Below are 22,802 nucleotides of genomic sequence, written 5' to 3' on the forward strand. Positions count from 1 at the left end.
TCAAAATAAAAAATAGGGGTGTCTTTTTCCGGTATACATTTAACAATCCTAGGGGGTGAGGGCATACAAATTCCCACTTTACTTTTTCAAATGCATTCTTGGACCACCCTAATGTACATACATACATTGCTATATTCACACCTACACAGAGCACAACATAACGACTTTACTTGCCTTTTACTAACACTGATTTTTTCATTTCGCCACCATTTTACTTTTACTACTGCTGTAAAGTTGGAGCCTAAAGCCTTTTTTATCGAACAAAATTGCACTTTGCAATTACTCTTAACCACAAATAACCTTTAATAAAGCATGCACACTTTTCACACTATAATGCCTTGAATTTACTACAAGCTGGCATTTTACATGCACTCCAACCTTGCACACATACACACTTCACTTCTTTCAATTGCCATTTTTTCACTTGGGTATTAACTGCCAATAATAACTCGCAATTCAGTTAACTTGCGATATTTCAACTTAGCTACACATTTAATACACATATTCCGAATAAGGGAAATCAAATTAACACAAAAAATCACTTAATTCCACTTGCAAACATCTTTGCAAAATTAAAACGACTTGTACAAAGAGGAAGCTAACGCGAGACTAAAGAAAATGGTTTCCTGTTCCGTTAGATTGTCATTGCAGGGTACAGGGTAGCTCGGCTTATCAAATTTTGAGAAACACAGGGTGACGCTTAGAAGAAATAATTATTCATCGAACGAGTGTAAATCGATTAAATATATTTAGACGTACATATTTACGTATAGGTAATATTCAAAAAAATTAAGTATTCTTCACATTTGTTTAGTGTTAAAGTTGCTATTGCTAGTTTTTGTGAATTATACACATGAATAATCTTTCACATTGGCTTATCGAGTACCCTACAAAAGTTGCACATCACCATTTCAATGGTTGACAATTGACTTTTGTCAGCTGTGCAGGTAATTTAAACAGTCGGAATTTTGTTGCGTGTGGGAAATTCAATTTTCTTCGTTTATAATAACAAAATTAAGCATTTGTTTATTTGACATAGACGCATAGTAGTGTGCTTAATCTACAGCAAGTGAAATAAGGCTAAGTTTTTGTTTATTTAAGTGCTAATTAGCACTGGCGTGAGCCTTTGCCTGAAAATTGAAAGTCATCCGCAAGAAGAGAGACCCAAATTAAAAGTGCGTAAATAAAAAAAAATTGCATAATTTAACATACTCAATTGCATTTCTTTGAAATTTTATTTACAGCGTAATTTGCGGATAGAAAACATTATTTAAATATTACGAGCCTTCGCCGGAAAATTGAAAGTCATCCCCAAGAAGAGAGACCGAAACTAAAAGTGCGTAAATAAAAAATTCATAATTTAACATACTCAATTGCATTTCTTTGAAATTTTAATTACAGCGGGATTTGCGGATAGAAAACATGATTTAAATATTACGTTTGGAATCTTTTGTATGTGTACATATGCATGTACAAGTGAAACTTGGAGGAAAATAATAAACGCAGGTAGGTTGTACATGCATGCATACATATCGCACACCGCCTTCAAAAGAGTCACAACTCAAAATTTGGCATTTTTGAAATTATGCGCTAAAAATGTATACAGAGGTTTTATTTACCCTTCAGCAAAAGCTGTGGCAAGTTTTTGTTATAATTTGTTAAAAAAAAACTTAAGGTAAAGTCGCCCTTTCCCGTGCTACGAAATAGTTTTTCGCATTTTCTGACGAACGTATTATTTTGAGTTGTGACTCTTTTGAAGAGAAGAGAACCATCGTGGATGGAAAAGGTTCATACAAACAAAAATTTCAGCTGTCGAAGATTACCAAAGGAACAGACTACATCTGTATGTGCTAACAGTGCATGTATTTATTTATTAATTTTGCTTCCTAGAAAGCAGAATCAAACAATTGATTGTTTATTACCCAGATTAATAATTAGCTATAAGTAATGTTTTTTCGTTAACACGCGTGCATGGCTTGGTCGTTAGTTGGATTCATATAAATCAGCGCTCAATGTTACGGCAGGAGCTATTTAAATTGTTAATAGAGACATGTAAATTGTAAAAACTACTACAGCACAAATTTAGGTACATATGTACCTACCAGCATACGTACTGTGTGTTCGATAATCAAATTCTGCGTAAATTATTATTTAATATGCTCACAAAGACATATTTAGTAAAAAAGTAAAGCATTTGGGCCGCATTCATGCTCTGATTTCTAAGTATTTTCTTGCGTACGATTTAATCTCTTTCAATTTCATATATTATTGATAACATATGTGCATAAATTATTTTTGTATATAAAATAACAAAATGTCTTTAAAAAATCAAATTTAGATATTTTCTTATCTAAAAAATTAAAGAAACTCTGCGCAACGCCCTCTATCATTACATCAGAAATGTTATATTTTCCCCCAAACGCCCCAATTAAGTTGTAATTTTACGCTTTGTTGTGTCTGCAATGATTCACTTGCTGCATTTCCATTGCTATGCTTATCACTCTAATGTCCGTCAAAGTGTCCAATCACAACTCAGCAAGTTTGATAAAAAAGCATATGCATAATAATATCTACTCGCATTGTATTTTAATAGAAAATAACACCTACGTAAAACACACGTTCCCACTTGTGGCCGAGTGCAAAATCATATAGAGCAGCGAGCCGTAAATAAATGTTGGTTATCACATGCTGCTGTTTATAATGGCATAATCAACTTAACAATATTTCTACATACTAGTAAGTATATCTACTTACTACCTTTCAGATTTTCAACACAACTGTAACAAACAAAACTAACTGAAAGATGCTCTATTGTCCGCCGAATGTAACCTTTTCACAAATTTGGATTAACAATGGCATTTCGCATTGCTTTATGGACACTGTTGGAAATGCGGTGGCGAGTGGTTTTATGCTGCTCATGGGTACAGTACAACTATTGATGTATCGGAAATATGCCACACGCAATGATCCCACGCATATCACCAAATCACGACTCTACGCTTTACAACTCTTCCTGTTGTTCTTCTTTCCAATGTTGGCATTGCTTAGATTTTTCTTGAATGCACGCATCTACCATGATCATGCGGTTTATGGTTATATGGTGAGTAATGTAATGCTCTATGGCAACATTTGTTTAATAAAAAAATGTATTGTTGTTTTCAGATACTATCAACGTTGCTAGTTTGCATATCCTATCCCTTCTCGGTTTGTATCATAGTAAAGGAGCGCTTCTATCAGCTGCCATCGTTACCAACTCGTGGTCATGGCCTTATATTGTTGCTCTTTTGGACTTTGGGTTTCATCAATGAATCGTTAGCGTTCATAAATCTGAGGCATGAAGACTGGTGGTTCTCACTGAAAACGTTAGTATGCGGAAGTTTATTTATTTGCTTTACAGCAAAATATTTTTGCGGTTATTATTGAAATAACACTATAAAAAAAATTAAAAATCTCTGTTTAAAAAATCTAAATTGCATACACGTAAATATTCCCGGTGAAGTACGTAGCTATTTATAAATTTCCCAGGCTACACATACAATAATTTTCAATCTAACTTGGCTCAATTAAATATTTATTTATTTATTTTCCATGCACATAGCAATAAAGACCAAATAGAGATGAGCCTGTTCGTTACCCGCTTCATCACATCGCTACTAATCTTTATACTGGGTCTTAAAGCACCTGGTATTATGCGCCCTTATGTGCACATCGATGAGCCATCATCCACTGAGAACATCAACAACGCCAGTAATATTCCGCAAGGATCAGCTTTTCGCAATGCTTTCAAGAAATTGGCGAAACTATTTCCATACATGTGGCCAAAGAAAGATACTTTGTTGCAAATAACTGTTGTTGCCTGCATAATGCTGTTAATAGTTGGACGCGTTATTAAACTATTTTTACCAATTTATCGAAAGAAGTTGGGTAAGCATAAAAGCGCTAATTGAATTAATTTAACAATAATGATCAAAACTCCCTTTGTTTATTCTAGTTGACAGTCTTACCATACCGCCTATTATCTTCCGCTGGGATTTCGTACTGATCTATGTCGCCTTATCCTTTGTGCAGGGTGGTGGCACAGGCACCATGGGTCTCTTCAATAACTTGCGCTCCTTTCTGTGGATACGTGTGCAACAGTATACGACGAGGGAAATTGAAGTCGATTTGTTTAGCCATTTGCATCAGCTTTCGTTGCGTTGGCATTTGCAGCGCAAAACCGGCGAAGTTTTGCGTGTTATGGATCGTGGCACAGATTCCATTAATAATTTGTTAAACTACATTATATTTTCAATTGCGCCTACAATTATCGATTTGCTTGTGGCTGTGATTTTCTTCATATACGCCTTCAATTGGTGGTTTGGAATGATTGTATTCCTCACAATGTTCCTGTATATTTGTAAGTGATATATGTACATATACTCCGGCATATATTCGTACACATGCATCGTATTTCCTAATAAATTTTAAAATACTTGCCTTAATTCCAGTGGCCACGATTCTTGTTACCGAATGGCGCACCAAGTTCCAACGTCGCATGAATTTAGCAGATAATGAGCAGCGCGCTCGCAGCGTTGATTCGCTGTTAAATTTTGAAACTGTAAAATACTATGGTGCCGAACAGTATGAAGTTGAAGAATATCGGCAGGCCATTTTGAAATATCAGGTAACTACATCAAAGCGCCTTTACTGCATTATCATGGTTTTCATTATGTAAAAATTGCCTTCTGCAGAAAGAAGAATTCCTCTCCATGTTAACGCTCAACATGCTCAACACTTCGCAAAATATTATACTTTGCCTTGGGTTGCTTTCTGGCTCGATGCTTTGTGTCTACCTTGTCGTACATCATCAAACGCTCACTGTCGGTGATTTCGTGCTGTTCTTCACCTATATAATGGATTTGTATATGCCACTTAATTGGTTTGGCACCTACTACAGAGCAATACAAAAGAATTTTGTCGATATGGAGAATATGTTTGACTTGCTGAAGGAAGATCAGGAGGTGTTTGATGCGCCTGGTGCTGCACCGCTTATAACCGCCGGCGCTGGCATTGAATTCTCTAATGTTACATTTGGCTATACACCGGAAAAGATTGTATTGCGCAATGTTAGTTTTACTGTGCCTGCTGGTAAAACCGTTGCGATTGTGGGACCTTCCGGTGCGGGTAAAAGCACTATTGTGCGTTTACTTTTCCGCTTTTATGATGTGCAATCTGGCGCAGTGTTAATCGATGGACAGAATATCAAATTAGTGCAGCAGCAGAGTTTGAGAAAGGCAATTGGTGAGTGTGGCAAATCAGAGCTATGATATCATTAGGTTATTATAGAATGAAATATATTCCGCCTTCACCGTAGGTGTGGTACCACAGGACACCGTACTCTTCAACAACACCATTTACTACAACATTGAGTATGGCAAAATTGGCGCACGTGCCGATGAGGTGTACGCGGCAGCTCGCTTAGCCGATATACATGAACGCATTCTTGGCTTTCCTGATCGCTATGAAACGAAGGTGGGCGAACGCGGTTTGCGCTTGAGCGGCGGTGAGAAACAACGTGTCGCTATAGCGCGTACTTTGCTCAAGGCGCCGGTGTTGGTGCTACTCGATGAGGCTACGTCAGCGCTTGACACTAACACCGAACGCAATATTCAAGCGGCATTGTCGCGCGTCTGCGCCAATCGCACGACAATTGTAATTGCACATCGTCTTTCCACAATCATAAATGCCGACGAGATACTCGTGCTAAAAGATGGCACCATCGCAGAACGTGGACGTCATGAAGATCTTTTGCAGCGCAAGGATGGTATCTATGCAGAGATGTGGATGCAACAGCTCAAGAACTTGGAGGGTAATAAGGAGAGTGAGGCAAATGGTAGTGCGACGGCTAAACCACCGACGGATGGTGGTGGCGCCTTTTTACGCGCCGGTCATGCACATGGTGGCGCTCGCTGAAGTCGCTAGACAATTTTGCAAGTGCTTATAAATTATTATGTATAGACTTTATTTCTTGGCTGACATACGAAAGACGCAATATTTTAGGGAAAAGCTATTTATGTATGTTACTAGAACTGTTATGAATGGTGTAGTGGTATGTTATGGAACTGTATGCGGAAATTGCAGTTTGTGGTTTGTACAATTAATCATTTTAGAGATATGTATTAGGATGCTACTTAGAAAAGAATAAAATAAAAATAAAACTCGTAAAAGAAAATTTGCTTATTTATGATTATTATCATGCTACAAACATAAGAAGGTAAAAGCATTCAGTTGTATCTTGGTTATTATAAAATTCGGACATTTATATATTTTTTAAATAAAATCTTTTTGGTAAGAAAAATTAAAAATTCATCGTTTCCAAAAGTATCGATATCAAGTTTTTTATTTCCATCCGTTTCTATTGTGTGCAGCTCAAATTTTATAGGTCTAAAGATAGCACAGACAATTCGGTAAGTCTTAAGGTATAGGAAAACTTTTAATTAACACCGAATTTTATCACTTCTTGTTGTTATTGGGCCAGAGTAACGAAAGGTGGTAATTGGGCTCCGATCACGGTATTCACAAGTCGAGAGCTGTGATAGGTGTTGGCCCACTCTCTATGAAGCTGTTGAACACTCGTCGATACCTCGGCAGGTCCAAAGTTTGTTCCATGTGGGTCTGTACCATGTCCATATATTCCACAAAAATTCCTTATGACTTGCCTGGGCAGAGGCTCTTCCTCAAGCAAGGGCCTATTGGGGTACTCACGTTTTTGGCATTCCACCAAAAACTGCTTGCCAGCCAGATGGTCCGCTTCCTCATTACCTTCGACTCCCATGTGCCTTAGTACCCATAGCAATTGGAGGGTATTATTCTCAGCCAGAGCATTAAGCCTCCCTACACACTCCAGAAACACTGAGGATTTGATCTCGAAGGATGAGAGAGCCTTGAGTGCTTAGCTTAAAATCTGGATCCTTTCGCTTCTATACTTCCTTCGAAGGTTAATCTCAGCACACAGACTTATGGGATAGACTTCCGCTTGAAAGATGCTGGGGAAAGTTCCCAGGGGCAAAGAAAGCTTCAGTCAAGGGCCATAAACTCCTGCTCCTATCCCCTCAGGAGCTTTAGATTATTCTGTGTACCACGTTAATGTGCTCGCCTGGACGTGTCTCTCCATGATATAGGCACTCCAGGTCGCCTTGCTTTGTGTTTCCAAGTTACAGTTTCTTTCGTTAAACATTACTTTATGCATTTCGTCCCTGGAGAACAGAACTGGAGGGAGCTGGGAACCCAACCTGTTCCTGTTCCAGGATAACAAAGTTTTACCTTTGCCAAATTCCTCTCCAAGCGGCGAATCTTGGTGTGGGACTGCCTCACCGTTGCTAGCGTAGTCCTGGAAGCCCAAGCCACAGGCCCATAGGTTCCTAGTGGTCTTACTATCATGGTGTTCATCCATCTAAGGATCTTGGAGTACAATTCCAGGATTTACTCGCTAGACGTTTTCACTCCATCAGCGTTGTCGTAGCCCTGTGGCTTACACATTTCAAAATCTTTGCTGATGGCTTTAGAGCTGACCCCGGGTCAAGATCTGTTTAATCTTAATTTGTCTCTTGGGTAATATACCGTGCTATTAACCATGTGTACGCAATCCTAAAACTATAGGTAGACATAGTAAGTAGAAAATCTGTATGTAGGTGAAGAAGGTAAGGAAGCGGCCTGTTTTGTCTTGATTGAACCGAAGGGTGAGGGAGTTTAGAAGAGTTGCTGCGAACAAGCATGTAGAGAGAGATGGGGTTGGTATCCTACGAGGGTATGTCGGTATTAGTTCTGGATAATTAGAAGTTACTTCATCGTTTCGCGCGGTCTGCCGAGAGGCCTTCCCCTGCCCATCAGGGGATTTCATTCCGAGACATTCTTTACAATACTTCCGTTTTCTTTCCGCGCGAAATGTGGCTTATACACTTTTACTACGTTTCCGAATCCAGATATTAAAGGGATCCATGTTTTTGACAATAGTAGTAGTAGTAATAGTAGTGAATATTCTTCAGATAACCATTTTGTAGCTCTTATAGAGCGTCGGATTGACGCATGACAATTCCGTAAGAGATCCAAAGAAGGCCCTACCTGGAAAGCCTGTTCTCCTCTTGGCCAAAGCGGGGCAACTGCAGAAAGAAGTGCTCTACGGTTTCTTGGGAGAATAGTCCTAGTCTTGAAGGATGCCTGCCAAATAGCCAATAACCGGTTACACGAACCGTTACCATCGCAATATCCTCTCTTGAGAGGCTGAGCAACAACTCTTTCGTCTTTTTCTTGTCTATTTGCGGCCAAAGCAGCCTGGTTGTTCTACAAGTGCCCTCTTCTAGCCATGACCTGTTGGCCTCTTGGATCATACTATTTCTAAGTTATAATTTGCAAGTTGCCATGGGTATCCCAATAGTGCCGCTGTTTTCACATAGGGGGAGACTGGTACCTTTCCTGGCTAGCTCATCGGCTCTGAAATTGCCTTCAATGTCAGTGTTCCGGAACCCATATGAGGCTGATAATATCGTTTAGAGCTGCGAGGCGTTCCTGCGCAACCTTCGATCTCATCATTCAGCCGCCTGGCTATCCGAGAAGATATTAATCCTTTATAGCTAAAACTTCTGCCTGATAAACACAGCAGTGGTCCGAAATTCGCACGGATAATTCTAGTCCTAGTTCCTTAGGTAAAACTCCGTGGCCAACGCTATTGTCTAGCTTCGGTATATCTGTGTAAAACTTCAATTCCCCCCTTCTCCATGGTCCCGTTATGTCGCTTGAATTAATTGAAGGCGCCTTCTATATCTGCAAATGCAACCAGAGCATACTCCTTATCTGATAAGCTTTTTTCCACCAACTCGACGGACGACTGCAAGGCGTTTTCCATAGATTTGCCTTTCCTATCCAGCTGTCGTGTCGGCTGGTTTCCTGGGCGTGTGCGTGAACATCCGCCTGAAAAAGAACTATTCATGAATTTGGTGACTTGATTAACCAACCCGTCTAATTCCACCTGCGTGGCGGGATCTCGGGGTCTCGGGGAGGTATCTTTAGCAATAAAGCCCTTAATTTGTTGTTGTAAACCCCCAGTCGGTATTTCTAACATTTCTGAACTTCCTAACTTGGGAGGTCTTAAGATCTATTTCAAATTCAATATACCGATGGTCAGAATAAGACTCAATACTCGCCATCTCTTGATTTTATGGGCAAACAAGTCTGAAGGCAGGATTATATCCAAAACTTCTTCTCCACTCTTTGTCATAAAGGTTGGCTCTGAACCTAAATTCAAGACACTAAGTTTATTTCCTAGAATAACTCTATCGAAAGCCTTTTCGAAAACACCAAATATCAAATGCATATCAGCTCTGAATTCGGCGAACTTCTGAAGTTTATTCCGCTGCAATTTTCAGGATAGAGTTGTATCAAATTAACGCGTGTTTCGCCATACAACTCGAGCTCTTTATCTGACGACAACATGTAAGGAATATTACTGAAGTGATATTAGCTGTCCAAATATGAATCTGAGTTTTCCGGTTACGTAGATCCAACTATCTGGGCGTTAAGATTTATAAAATGCCTTCCGATGTTTTGATTGTGTGAGCGAAGAAGAAGAGCAAGCTGTCAAAGCAAACCCCTTAGAATTTTCAGAAGTTTTATGGTCTATATTATTCGGCCCTATTATGGTTGTCGACGTGGACGTCGATATAATTTTTTGCTCAAAAAATAGCCCTCCTCAGTCCAACTCCAGTTTTGTTGGCCGCAGTAGTTTCGCGAGGAACACCTTTCCGCAAAAATACTGTGGTCAGTGTAGCTGGCGCTAGACTTGCGAGGACTATTTTTTGACCAAAAAACATCGACGTAGACAACCGTAATAGTGCCGATTGTATAAGTTTAGTTTGACCTTCTCCAATCAGCTTTTGGAAAAGGTTACCATTGTTTGCATAGCAAAGAGGTTGTTTTTTGTGCTGAGTAGTAAAAAAGAGGTGAAAAGCTGGAAAGGACGGAAAGCTAATAATTCATCTTGAAACCTAAGGCACCGCCAAAGCCGAACAGCCTTCGGTGTATACGACCCAGAAGAGTCGGTTCTACGCACCGCAATGCACACACAAGGAGAAACATTCTCTAACGCTTGATAAACCCTTAATTCTCATGTTGGGTTTCAGCGTTCCTTACCATTTGAGAATAATTTTCTCAAACCTTATTTCTCAATGTGAACTTAAATTGAGGAATGTTTAAAAAAATATTAACAACTTTCTGGCAGCACTTACATTTTATTTGCTAAACTGTAGATCTTACGTTATATTTTTTCATAATTCAAGAAAAAAGTGAAAAAGTAAAAATTTCTTTGAGGTAAAGTGGAGAATGCGCCCCACGCTTTTCATTTTCAATTTCATAGATTGTTTATAATGACTTTTGCTAAAATTTCAAAATCAAAAGTTATCAAAACAAATTCTATGGGACTGAGAAATATTATTTTCTACTTTTTAGTCCATTTATAAAAGCGTTGTATATTAAAAAGTTTTTTTTATATTATTTATTTTCTACTTTTTAGTCCTGTCTGAATAAAATTTTGCAATAGATATTAAAATAATTCAACGATATTAATAGAAAGGTGCACACACATGCATTTACATATGTATGTACATACAAACGAGCACCAATTAATTTTATTTAAAGAATGGCGTCTCGTCTATTTCCGGTGTAGCAAACGTATTACAAGGGCGACATCTAGATGTCATCTACCTCGCCCTATTCACTACAGATGTCGCCCTATGCACTATGCTTTTTTATAGGAACTTTTCAAAGCAAAGCTTTTATGGTGTCGGACACACAACATTGAAAGTTTCTGGATCCACAACATTGAAAGTTTCTGGACACACAACATTGCAAGTTGATAAAAGCGTTGTAATAAAATAGACATGTATATATGTAACTACGCACTATGTTTGTTCGAAAAAAAAAATTTATCAACGCAATTGTTAAATGAACAAGTAATTTTTAAAGACCGATAAACAAAAGCAAACAAGTAATTTTTAAGCAAAAAACAAAACCGACTTCAATTCTCATATAAAAATTTAGGAGTACCGTTAATTTTTTCGTGATCCAATGATCGGATCTAAACCAGATTAGTATGGGACCACCTCTGAGACACTAATATTCCGACGAATTGATAACCTCCTCCTTTTTTTTGATGTCGGTTAAAAAAACACAAAAGACAGGGAGCAAAAAAAATTTAAAAAAATCAACGGGAATTTTTAGCTGCACATTGTTGGTTATATTCAAATATTATAGGCTATAAAATTCCATGCTTTAAATTGTTATAAAAATTCAAACTACAAGGTTCGAAGTTTAGATGAAAATTTTTGAATTTTTCTAAATGTTGTATTTGTCTATAATACCTCCAATTGAAGTTTTTTCAAATGATGAAGTTTCGTTGTTGCCTTTAGTTTAATTACTTTCGCTTTTGGTTGAAGGTATAATTACTTAAATTAAAAGTTCCTTAAAAACAATTTTAATTTTTATTTAAATAGGGGCAACCCTGGTATCGATACTAGACACACTGGCGGGGCAACTAACTAAGGTCTCACCGCATTTTTTTTTTCAAGCGGAGAGTAGGAAGGATGAAAAAGAACTTAAAGTTATAAAATAAATAACATAGATGAAAATTTATAGACGTTTTTTTGCCAACTAAATATGACATATAATTCCCAAATCTCTCGGTCATTTATCATATAAATCTTGTCATAAGAAAGGCAAACATGAAGAATAATATCCCAGGAATTTCCGGCACATTCAAAGCAGATTTTCTCAAATGCATACAGATGTAAATATGTACATACATATACATATATGTAAGCATGCATAAGTACATATTTATGTATGAAAGTGGGATACTCTGGGAAAACCCATTAGGTGTGAAAGACAAATTAGTTGCGGTAAATCGGAGAGACGAGTAAGTTACCCAGGATACATTATAAACCTCTTGACAGGTACATATGTATGTATGTACCGTATCTGGATTTATTTGATCGTTACCTTCAATATTATTATGCCAGAGAACCCAGCAGAGTAGCGTTAGCGTAGCTCAGTAGTATTAGTGACCCGCTGCCTGCTAAAATCTTTATATTTTAACCAAATAGTGCGCCTTTAAGTATGTAAGCAAAGATCATTATTTACTTATTAATTTGATTAACTACTTTAAACTATGTTCACATTACAGCATAAATTACTTTGTTTCAATCAAATTTCTTCACATTAATGAAATACGTTCATATTTTGTTGCGTAATTTCTATAGATATGTGATCAGCACGTACGAGTGTGTGGATTGTACTCGATTAAAAAAAAAAAAATTGGCATATCTTTAGGCATTTTCTTTAAGTTTCCTCAACAGCGGGAGCTGAAATAAATGAAAAAACTTTTTTTCTTCAATTTGTTTTTGATTTATGTTAAATTTATGATTTTACAAGGCAAAATTACATGATTTCAGCATGTGAACATGCTTTTATCACCAAACGACGTGTAAAACATTCTGCAATAAGTACTAGGTGTTTGCACTCTTTTGACACACTAAGTGATTGCATCAGAGTCTTGCCACTGAAGAAATTCGGAAGTGTAAATCTGTTTACAAAATGGGTGACCTCTCAATTACTTCTTTTCTATACCCTTGCTCTTTACTCTTCTTAAGCCAATAAAATTAATTCCATGCGTAAATCTGAGGCATACCTACCGCAACCAACTAAATATTGACCGAATTCCAATTATGTACACTAAATTTTTTCTTTGCTAGCGGACTTTCCTGCAGGGTTGTGGACATGCAACTACACATGGATTTGCAAGTGTTCACTTAAGCATATACATACATATGCAATTCCCATTCATAAATGCCACAACTCCTTGTAAGCCAATATTCACTTTCTCCAGATATAAGTACTTATTTTACTCAGTCGCGTTTTTCCAAAAAAAAAAAAAAATACATACGAATTTACGCGCACACACAGATAAATACGTATAGTATATACTTTTAAATACTGTATAGCGCTTACGTGCATATATATGTATGTAAATGCGCTCTTTTCTCTGGCATTCTTATCTAGAAGAATGAAAGGCGAAATATGCCGAATCCGGACAGCTATTAACTACAAACATACATATGTACATACAAACACGACCGCGAGCGTTGTCAAGTCGAACACCCTAAGTTCCAGCTTGCGGTCAAGCAACGCTTTAGTACGGGTTTTGAACGCGTCGCGTACGAAGCTCATAAAAAGGAAAAGCAATATTTGCAAAGAAAGGATATTGGAAATTTTATTTTCAAATCCGACAGCTTCGAGTTTTCCGGTCTACGTTAGTGTGTGTGTGTGCGGGTGAAAGTTTTCGAATTGAAAAGAAAGAAAAATAAAACGGTTATGTATTTAGTGATTCCAGTGAGGTTTAAATACTTTAAGAATAAATAAAGTTTAAAATCGAGATGTTTAAAATTCACGTTTATATGAATATCAAGCGCATATACATACATATGTACATAAATATTTAAAATATATGTGTGTGTGATAAATAAAACATAAGTACTTGCAAACGCTGTTATCAGTTTCAAAAAAGTTGTGCTTATATTTCGTTCGTGTGTGTTTAAATAAAAATTGAATGAATCGCATGAATCTGTGAACCACCAATGAATTGCGCGCAGACTAAATGTAATCTGCAAAAAAAGTATAGTTTAACCTAAAAAAGTGAAATAAAATAAGCCAACATCGAAAGTGCTTTGGAAGGATTTGAGAAATAAGAAACATTTTTAAATAATCCAAAAAAAATACTAAGCAAAAAATTTGCCAGAATGCCGGGCAACAAGTGCTCAATTTTATTGTGTACGTAGAAATTCCGATTTTAACTAATATTTATATTTTTTACACTAATTATTCAAATAATTCAGCGAGTTTATGAATTTATATGAACTAGCTTCAATAATATGTCCAATTTACTAGATTTCTTGTCAAAATTTTATCGAATTTATCTTTATTTTATACGTAAAACAATATAAAAGGGTGCACCTTACATCCAGCGTTTAAAAATTTTATTTTTTTAAATTGCAAAAATTCGACAAAATTTGGATTTTTCCAGCTATAACTCAGCTAGTAAATGAAAAAGATTCAGTCGAATATTTGCGATTTAGAGAAAGTACATTTTTTTAAACCCTAGGAGCGACGCATAAACATCTTTTCGAAATTTGGAAATTTTCGTGGACGTCTTTATTTTGTACGTAGAGCAAAGTAAAAGGGTGTCCCATATAAAATTTAGATGTTAATATTTTTAAGGGTCACCCTAATACACATCACTAACAGTGTATAGATCTATGTATGTATATACATTCATATACATATGTATGCAAATAAATCACTACATACATACATATGCGGCATAAAATAATTTTATTTGTGAAAATTTTCTAAAAACTAATCACAGCGATGACGTAATTTTATTATCATCAGGAAATTAGTATTTTGTTTTCGTCCCAGATGCGAAAGTGCAAAAAGTTTGTGTTTCATTTAAATTATACACTAGAAAAAATTATTTAGTTTAAAACAACTACAAAATGTGTATGTATGTATTTATAATAACTAATTTTTTTTTTAATCTCTCCAACTTCAATATCTTCGCTAGTCGTATTGTTGTTGGCTGTTCTCAGTGCGAGTGTGGGCGCATTTCATATCATCGCTTTGAATCGCCAATACGAATATGAGTATGTCGGTACGGTGGCAGTTGGTGCAAAGGCACCACAAGAAGATGAACATCCGGCTCCGCCAACTTCCGGTTGGATTGTGCGCGGCAAGTTGACGTTACAACGACAAACGGCCAACGTTTTAGCCGCAGCGGTAAGTGAAAGATGAAAAAAAAACAACAAATAACTAAAACACAGCTTATGATGTTTATTCAAGCTAATATTTCAATATACATAAATAAGTGCAAAAAATGAGTAAACGTGTACATTGGGACACTTTTACGAACTTTTTCGAACGGAATTATAAAATTTATTATATTTTAATATTATTAAGATTAAAGTGAGCTGGGCTTATATTTTTCGTCATCGGAATCGCCATCGTCGATCTATCGACGCGAAATTTAATTATCTTTTATTAAAAAAAAAAAATAAACTTGAAATCGGTTTGGCTTGAAAAAATTAAATACAATTATTGTTTTTAAATAACATCATCTTTTTCGAACGCAAACCAAACGTGGTCTGCGTATTTAACCAGATCCACCCACCAGCTGAATCCGTTTGAATCTAAGGTCCGTTTGAATCGTACACCCTTGAAATTTCGAGTAAATACCGAAAAATAAGAATGTTGCAGTTTTTTTTGGAATTTTCGCAAATTGCTCGAAATTTTGGGGGTGTGCGAGTCAAGCCCCAGAGACCTCAAATTCAGCGGTTCGAAATACATATCGTTAGCTGGGTCTGGTTAAAAGCACTTACCACTTTTTTTTTGAGGGTTCCGGTGTTATCATTAATTTTCGTATCCGGAATCGTTCGAAAAAGACGTTGTTTGAAAACAATAATTGTATTTTATTTTTTCAAGCTGAACATTTCGTATACAAATATTCTTTTGGGTGGAGATCCAATAAAAATTAAAATATCTATTTGAATTCAAACTTTTTTTCGTATAAATACAGTATTATGGAAAAACCCGCAGTATCAATTTTTGGAATGCGAAAATAAAGCATTATTTTGCAAAAAAGATATCCATATGGGCATTATAGGCATATACTACATTGACTCCTTTCCCGGTCATACATTATTATTAGCTCAAACTGCTATGACTCTTCACACATTAAAACTCAGTATCCAGTGAAACATCCATGTCGGATCATTGTCTTCCCTATTTCGGAATCCGAGAAGAACTATATGGCCAAAATTTAACAGGCTAACGTCAGGTAACCTAGACTGTAGTAAATCAAAGGAGGTTACAACTGCTGTAGAACTAGACAACACAGTAGATAAGCTAGAAAAACCTCTAGCTATAGCTTTTAAAAAATCCACACTAGTAAGCGTCCTTAAGAAAAAATCCACTCCATGGTGAACGGAGGAGCTTAGGGAGCACAGGCCAAATCTCAGAAAAATCTTTAACGAGTGCTACAGAACAAAACTGGCTCAGATGGCATCATTCCGATAATGCTCCAGAAATTACAGGACCCTATGGTATCCTGACTGGAAATTTATTACAAAGCCAGTATCAGCTTGACATACATTCCGAAAAGCTGGAAAAGAGTCAAAGTTGTCTTCATTCACAAACCGGGAAGAAGAAATCACGAAAAAGCAAAAGACTTCCGACCAATAAGTCTTACATCTTTCCTGCTAAAGGTACTGGAAAGACTTTTAGACCTACACATTAGGCATTTTCTGGGAAATTCCAAACTTTACAAAGCTCAACATGCATATATTAAGGGCAGGTCAACTGAAACTGCCCGTCGTGGGCACCATAGAAAAATCACTCCATCAAAAGCAGTACACTTTGGCGGCATTCCTCGACATACAGGGGGCCTTCAATAACATTACAATCGAAGGAATTGTTCGATCTTTTGTGAAGGTGGGTATATTTGACCACATATGCGAGTGGATCGAACAAATGCTCAGAAACAGAATCATAATTTCAACCATCGGTTCAGTAACGCTATCCCGTTATGCAAATAAAGGAACTCTCCAAGAGGGAGTTCTTTCTCCGCTACAATGGGTGGTGGTACTGAACGACATTCTACTGGATGTTAACAAAGGTGGAGTGAAAGTGGTAGCATATGCAGATGATGTAGTGGTGGCGGTATCAGGTCTCTTCCCCTCAACGATTAGTGAAATGCTAGAGGCAGCTTCGCTTCGGCTGAACACCTGGGCTACAAAAAGTGGACTGGGTTTCAACCCTAGCAAGACGGAACTAATGCTGTTCACCAATAAAACAAAAATACCACACTTCAAGCTTCCCTCCCTTAATGGAAAGTCTCTCACATTGTTCTCCGAGGCTAAATACTTGGGTGTCGTATTAGATACCAAGCTGAGCTGGAAGACAAATATAGAGAGGTGGATTGAGAGAGCCTACACAGCTTATTATACATGTAAAAGGATATTCAGTAGGAATTGGGGATTGAAGCCAAAGCTTGTCTTCTGGATGTACAGGGCTAGCACACGACCAATACTAACGTATGCGGCGTTAGTTTGGTGCCCAGCACTAGATAAATAATACAACGCCAGGCAACTAGGCAGTATACAAACAGCAGCTTGTGGAGGTGCTACAGGGGCAATTAAGTCGTGTCCATCTGATGCGCTTAATGTGATCCTGCATCAACTACCCATAGAACTCCATATCCACGAAACTGCTGCGTCTGCGGCAGTCAGACTCAAAGAGTCAGGTTGCTGGAGGGCGCTGCAGCACGGCCATAATGGTATTCTTGACAAGCTTATCGAATCAGGGAAACAATCAGATTATATACTTCCCAGAACAGATTTCAGGAAAAGCTTTCAGGTGAAGTTTCCTTCAAGACGGGATTGGAGTAGGGGCAGGTTAGTCGAGGAGAATTCCACTGAAATCTATACTGACGGGTCTAAAAGGGACTGCGGTGNTCAGGTGAAGTTTCCTTCAAGACGGGATTGGAGTAGGGGCAGGTTAGTCGCGGAGAATTCCACTGAAATCTATACTGACGGGTCTAAATTGGACTGCGGTGTGGGTGAGGGGGTGTTCTCTGAAACGCTGAATGTCTCTCTATCGTTTCGACTACCTAATTTTGCTAACATCATCCAAACGGATGTACTGGGCATCGAAAGGACCTGTACAGCTCTAGAGAGGAACTGCATAGGTGTACGAAAAGCATACATTTTTTCAGATAGCCAAGCGGCACTTCTGGCACTCGCCTCACCAGTAACAAAATCCAAAACAGCCAGAANCATTTTTTCAGATAGCCAAGCGGCACTTCTGGCACTCGCCTCACCAGTAACAAAATCCAAAATAGTCAGAAATTGCAAATGTGCGTTAAGCTCGGCGGCCGAGTTAATAGGCATCACTCTCATCTGGGTTCCCGGCCATAGAAACCTACACGGAAATGAGAGGGCTGACGAGTTGGATAAGCACGGAGCATCTCNCGAGTTAATAGACATCACTCTCATCTGAGTTCCCGGCCATAGAAACATACACGGAAATGAGAGGGCTGACGAGTTGGCTAAGGACGGAGCATCTTTGGATGAATCCGAAGCAGAAACTATAAATTGTCCATTCGGACTCATCAAAAGGGAACTGCATCTGCAATTCACACGTATGGCTGATACACGTTGGAACAACCTTTTACCCTGCAAAACTGCGAGGAACATATGGCCGCACTATGACAAGCCAAAGACATAAGAACTTCTCAAGAGGTCGTGGAAAGATATAGTCAAATTAGTAGCCACGATAACGGGACATTGGCCCATTGGTGAACATGCAACTAAAATGGGCGTCCCGTATAACTCTCGGTGCCGTAGCTGTTATCTTGAGGGGAAGTGAGTAAAGAAGCGGTCCTTCACTATCTTTGTGGGTGCTTAGCATTGGCACAAATAAGGCAGATCACACTCGGTAGTTTTTCCATCCAAAATCCATGTATGAGCGCCTGGTATTGGGAAATTATTATATCGGTTTTTATAAATAAAAACTTGTCATAAAGGATGGCCGCGCGAAAATTGGCACATTGGTGCCGTAGGTATTTTAAAAAAGGACATCATATGTACATATGTGGATAAACCATGGACTGAATGATGAAGCGTTCGATGGTTGTTATGCATAATTCTTTCATGTTCTGCAAATTTTCCAATCCTTTAAAGAAAAAAATTATAGATACTAATTGTATTGGAACATTTCGCACTCAGCTTTTAAACAAACAAAACTATAAATTTGTACAAGATGTTCATGAGAATCTAGCTGCGTTTCATGCGTCCAAGCATAAGCATCCATTCGTAGGACATGGCTTAGCCCGTGTGACCGCTGTGCATTGATGCCCGACACNTACCCTGCAAAACTGCGAGGAACATATGGCCGCACTATGACAAGCCAAAGGCATAAGAACTTCTCAAGAGGTCGTGGAAAGATATAGTCAAATTAGTAGCCACGATAACGAGACATTGGCCCATTGGTGAACATGCAGCTAAAATGGGCGTCCCGTATAACCCTCGGTGCCGTAGCTGTTATCTTGTGGGGAAGTAAGTAAAGAAGCGGTCCTTCACTATCATTGCAATAGCCCAGCATTGGCACGAATGAGGCATATCACACTCGGGAGTTTTTCCATCCAAAATCCATGTATGAGCGCCTGGTATTGGGAAATTATTATATCGGGTTTTACAAATAAAAACTTGTCATAAAGGATGATCGCGCGAAAATTGGCACATATGTACAAATGTATTTTAAAAAAGGACATCATATGTACATATGTGGATAAACCATGGACTGAATGATGAAGCGTTCGATGGTTGTTATTCTTAATTAATCTCTTAAAGAAAAAAATTATAGATACTAATTGTATTGGAACATTTCGCGCTCAGTTTTTAAACAACCAAAACTATAAATTTGTACAAGATGTTCATGTGAATCTAGCTGCGTTTCATGCGTCCAAGCATAAGCATCCATTCGTAGGACATGGCTTAGTCCGTGTGACCGCTGTGCATTGATGCCCGACATGTATGTCAATATCGTTTTAAAGTGCATACCCCTCATTATTCCATCATCTAAACTTACATATTTTTCTTGGTGTATAAAATTTGATTGGAACTAATTTGGAGAATGCACACATAGCAAAGTGTTCATACATCTGGAAGCTAATGCAGTATTAAATTCTGTTTACTTCAGCATTCTCAGTTTTTCTATTCAGGGTTTTACCACCTTGCTGTGTGAAATCAATTTTTTTTTTTTATGATTGTAGATTGAAAAAAATAGAAACCACACTACCAAACAACAGGGAAAACAGGGAACATGATTAAAATTTTAAATGATTTCACAGTTTCACAGCTCTGGCNGAACTAATTTGGAGAATGCACACATAGCAAAGTGTTCATACATCTGGAAGCGAATGCAGTATTAAATTCTGTTTACTTCAGCATTCTCAGTTTTTCTATTCAGGGTTTTACCACCTTGCTGTGTGAAATCAATTTTTTTTTTTTTTTTATGATTGTAGATTGAAAAAAAAATAGAAACCACACTACCAAACAACAGGGAAAACAGGGAACATGATTAAAATTTTAAATGATTTCACAGTTTCACAGCTCTGGTATATACTTATGTGTGCATAAGGAATACTGTGTAAAAATCTTACCCGCCAATATTTAATCACTTTTAAATAATATAGCTTTTAAGTTAAGGCGTGCGGGTAAACTTGTTGGATGATTGCTTATGGTGCTACGAGGCGTATACGTTACATACGCAAGTACGGGTATATGAAATTGAGTGGTTATTTTTACTTTTTTTTTAGTATATCTTTTTTGAGTTTTCATTTAAATACAATTTCGCAATGGAATCTTGTTCTTTATACAAAACTGAAGATAATGCATTTTCTAAGATATGTGAACCACCATTTTCGACCAAAGACACATTTTTTTTTTTTTTTAATTTAACAACTCGTTAAATTTGCTCATATGCATGTACTCGTATGTGAACGAATTTGAATGCAGTAGAAAGCATAAATTTCAACATTTGTGGTCTTAGATTCAAAGTTCTTTTAATTTGAATTCGATTTTTAACTTAATTAGTTTTATTTTTGTTTCGGCAATGGCCTCTTTCACTCCTAACCCCTTTTTTTTGTGCTTAATAAGTTATTTTCAATTCAATGAAAAGCAAAAAGACAACATAAAATGAAAAGCAAATTAATCAGCAAAAAAGCGAGAAATAAAATATAATAACAAAAACAACAATTTCTTAAATGACTATTGTTTTTGCTTGGTAGTTTGCTGCTTAGTTGTTATTGTTGCTTATGAGGATGTCAAACAATTTAACCTTTCCAGTGTGCGATGTTGAACTACAGCGAACTGTGATATTCACCAACACTTGTCGCCCGATTGCCTGTTGTGGGTCCCACTGTCATGAACGTGTAATCACTTTTAATTGCTTTGACTAACAACGAACACAGACAGTGCAAAAAAAAACAGCAACAACAATCATCTTGAGGAACATACCCTGCGCGGAAAATGTGCAATGGTGCAAGTGTTGGTTTTATGAAAAAAAAATGCTATGTCGCTAATTATATACATATTTATGTATGTATATTAGACCGTACCACCTTACAAGCAACCAAAAAAAAGGTCGCCGTACCTTAAGATTTTTTGCAAGGCAATTTAAAAAAAATTAAAAATTTGTTTTTTGGACGAACCTTATTACATTNCCCTGCGCGGAAAATGTGCAATGGTGCAAGTGTTGGTTTTATGAAAAAAACATGCTAGGTATGTCGCTAAGTATATACATATTTATGTATGTATATTAGACCGTATCACCTTACAAGCAACCAAAAAAAAGGTCGCCGTACAACCTTGTACCTTAAGATTTTTTGCAAGGCAATTTAAAAAATTAAAAATTGCTTTTTTGGACGAACCTTATTACATTTTTACCTCCCTTTTATTAGCTCGGGATGTAATTATGTAATATGGGTGCGCCTAAGATTTCTATTCTCATACCTGATGACAGTACGAATGCAAATTATAATAGCGATGTTTTAGTTTTTTAAACTATAATTTTATTCGGTAGCACTCGTCAATTATTATTTTTTATTTATTCAACTATTAAATTTAAAAAGTCGACACCTACTTTCCGCCAAAAGAAAATATCGAAATTGCATTCGAATCGAAATACTTTTTTAGCAAAAGTTTAATGATTTTTGTCTTTGATTTACTGACATTGGTGGAATGTTGTGGAGATAAGATCTGAGATCTGTAGCTCGTTTCTGTAAGTCTTCTCTACCGATTATTTCTCTACTACCCATTAGCAGTAGAGAACAGGGCGGCGTATTCATATCTCAATTCGCCTTGGTAGAAAATTGTTACAGAAANGTTTCTGTAACTCTTCTCTACCGATTATTTCCCTACTGGTAGAGAATATAAGTCATTATCTACTACCCATTAGCAGTAGAGAACAGGGCGGCGAATTCATATCTCAATTCGCCTTGGTAGAAAATTGTTACAGAAAGGTGGGTAAGAACTAGAACGGGGTATTTGAGGTCGATGAACTTTGAACAAAGAAAATTTTTCACCTCGAGACTAGAACATCGATACATCTTAATTTAAGATCCAACGATATGGTGAAAAATGTATAAAAAAGACCCTTCCTTCGGCCAAAAAAAAAAACAAAATTTTGAAATTGCCTTGCAAAACTACTTTAAATTCAAGGGAGTGTGGCGAACTTTTTTTCTAGTATGGTCCAATGTACATACATATGTATATACATATAAACATACACAGTGTATACATGTAGACTATTATTATCTTAAAAAACATATTTATAAAAACCAAATTCTATTAAAATCCGATATCATCTTTCATACTTGCTAATTAATGTAGTGGCCGAGAAAATTCTCCAATCTATGCCGTTTTTTACACCTCTTCATTTCAAGGCAAAGGTACTACATGGCAAATTTCTGTAAAATCCGACCTAGCCGCTGAGTTGGTCGAGACGTCTCGGAACTTATGACTTTCCGCTCCTCTCAGACCACAGCGCGCGTTTGGTTGTTGGCCAAAAATCTTCCTATTTAAGAGATGCTGTTCTCCGCAAATAATTTGTTTCACTCCATAACTTCGTTTCCATAATCTGTCATCCATGTTTTAAAACAAAAA

General features: G+C 37.2%; 2 protein-coding genes across 6 annotated transcripts in view; both read left to right on the forward strand.

Annotated features, from left to right (window-relative positions):
• Nucleotides 1-911: 911 nt before the first annotated feature.
• Nucleotides 912-6,211, forward strand: Hmt-1 (ABC transporter ATP-binding protein/permease Hmt-1). Of its 4 annotated transcripts, XM_017612511.1 has the most exons (11): nucleotides 912-1,175; nucleotides 1,245-1,336; nucleotides 1,402-1,506; nucleotides 1,810-1,843; nucleotides 2,765-3,100; nucleotides 3,163-3,362; nucleotides 3,599-3,924; nucleotides 3,992-4,396; nucleotides 4,488-4,663; nucleotides 4,731-5,280; nucleotides 5,354-6,211. In XM_017612511.1, exons 5-11 carry the CDS (start codon nucleotides 2,804-2,806, stop codon nucleotides 5,950-5,952), a joined length of 2,553 nt encoding a protein of 850 aa, XP_017468000.1. In that variant the 5' UTR covers nucleotides 912-1,175; nucleotides 1,245-1,336; nucleotides 1,402-1,506; nucleotides 1,810-1,843; nucleotides 2,765-2,803; the 3' UTR covers nucleotides 5,953-6,211. The 4 variants fall into 4 exon arrangements, with proteins under 4 accessions (XP_017468000.1, XP_017467999.1, XP_017468002.1 ...); XM_017612510.1 differs by lacking the exon at nucleotides 1,810-1,843; XM_017612513.1 differs by lacking the exons at nucleotides 1,402-1,506; nucleotides 1,810-1,843.
• Nucleotides 6,212-13,187: 6,976 nt separating this feature from the next.
• Nucleotides 13,188-22,802, forward strand: part of cv-d (vitellogenin-like lipoprotein) — a 39,078-nt gene continuing 29,463 nt past the window's right edge. Inside the window, exons 1-2 of one of the 2 annotated variants that reach the window (XM_017612515.1) lie at nucleotides 13,188-13,854; nucleotides 14,648-14,859. In XM_017612515.1, coding sequence (XP_017468004.1) covers nucleotides 13,824-13,854; nucleotides 14,648-14,859 — 243 coding nt within the window. In that variant the 5' untranslated portion in view covers nucleotides 13,188-13,823. The remainder of the gene's footprint in view (nucleotides 13,855-14,647; nucleotides 14,860-22,802) is intronic. The other variant, XM_017612514.1, reaches the window with a different exon arrangement.

The sequence above is a fragment of the Rhagoletis zephyria genome, unplaced genomic scaffold (genome assembly GCF_001687245.7).
Source record: "Rhagoletis zephyria isolate East Lansing unplaced genomic scaffold, Rhagoletis_zephyria_1.1 Rzeph_scaffold_00555, whole genome shotgun sequence".
NCBI classification, from domain to species: Eukaryota; Metazoa; Arthropoda; class Insecta; order Diptera; family Tephritidae; genus Rhagoletis; species Rhagoletis zephyria.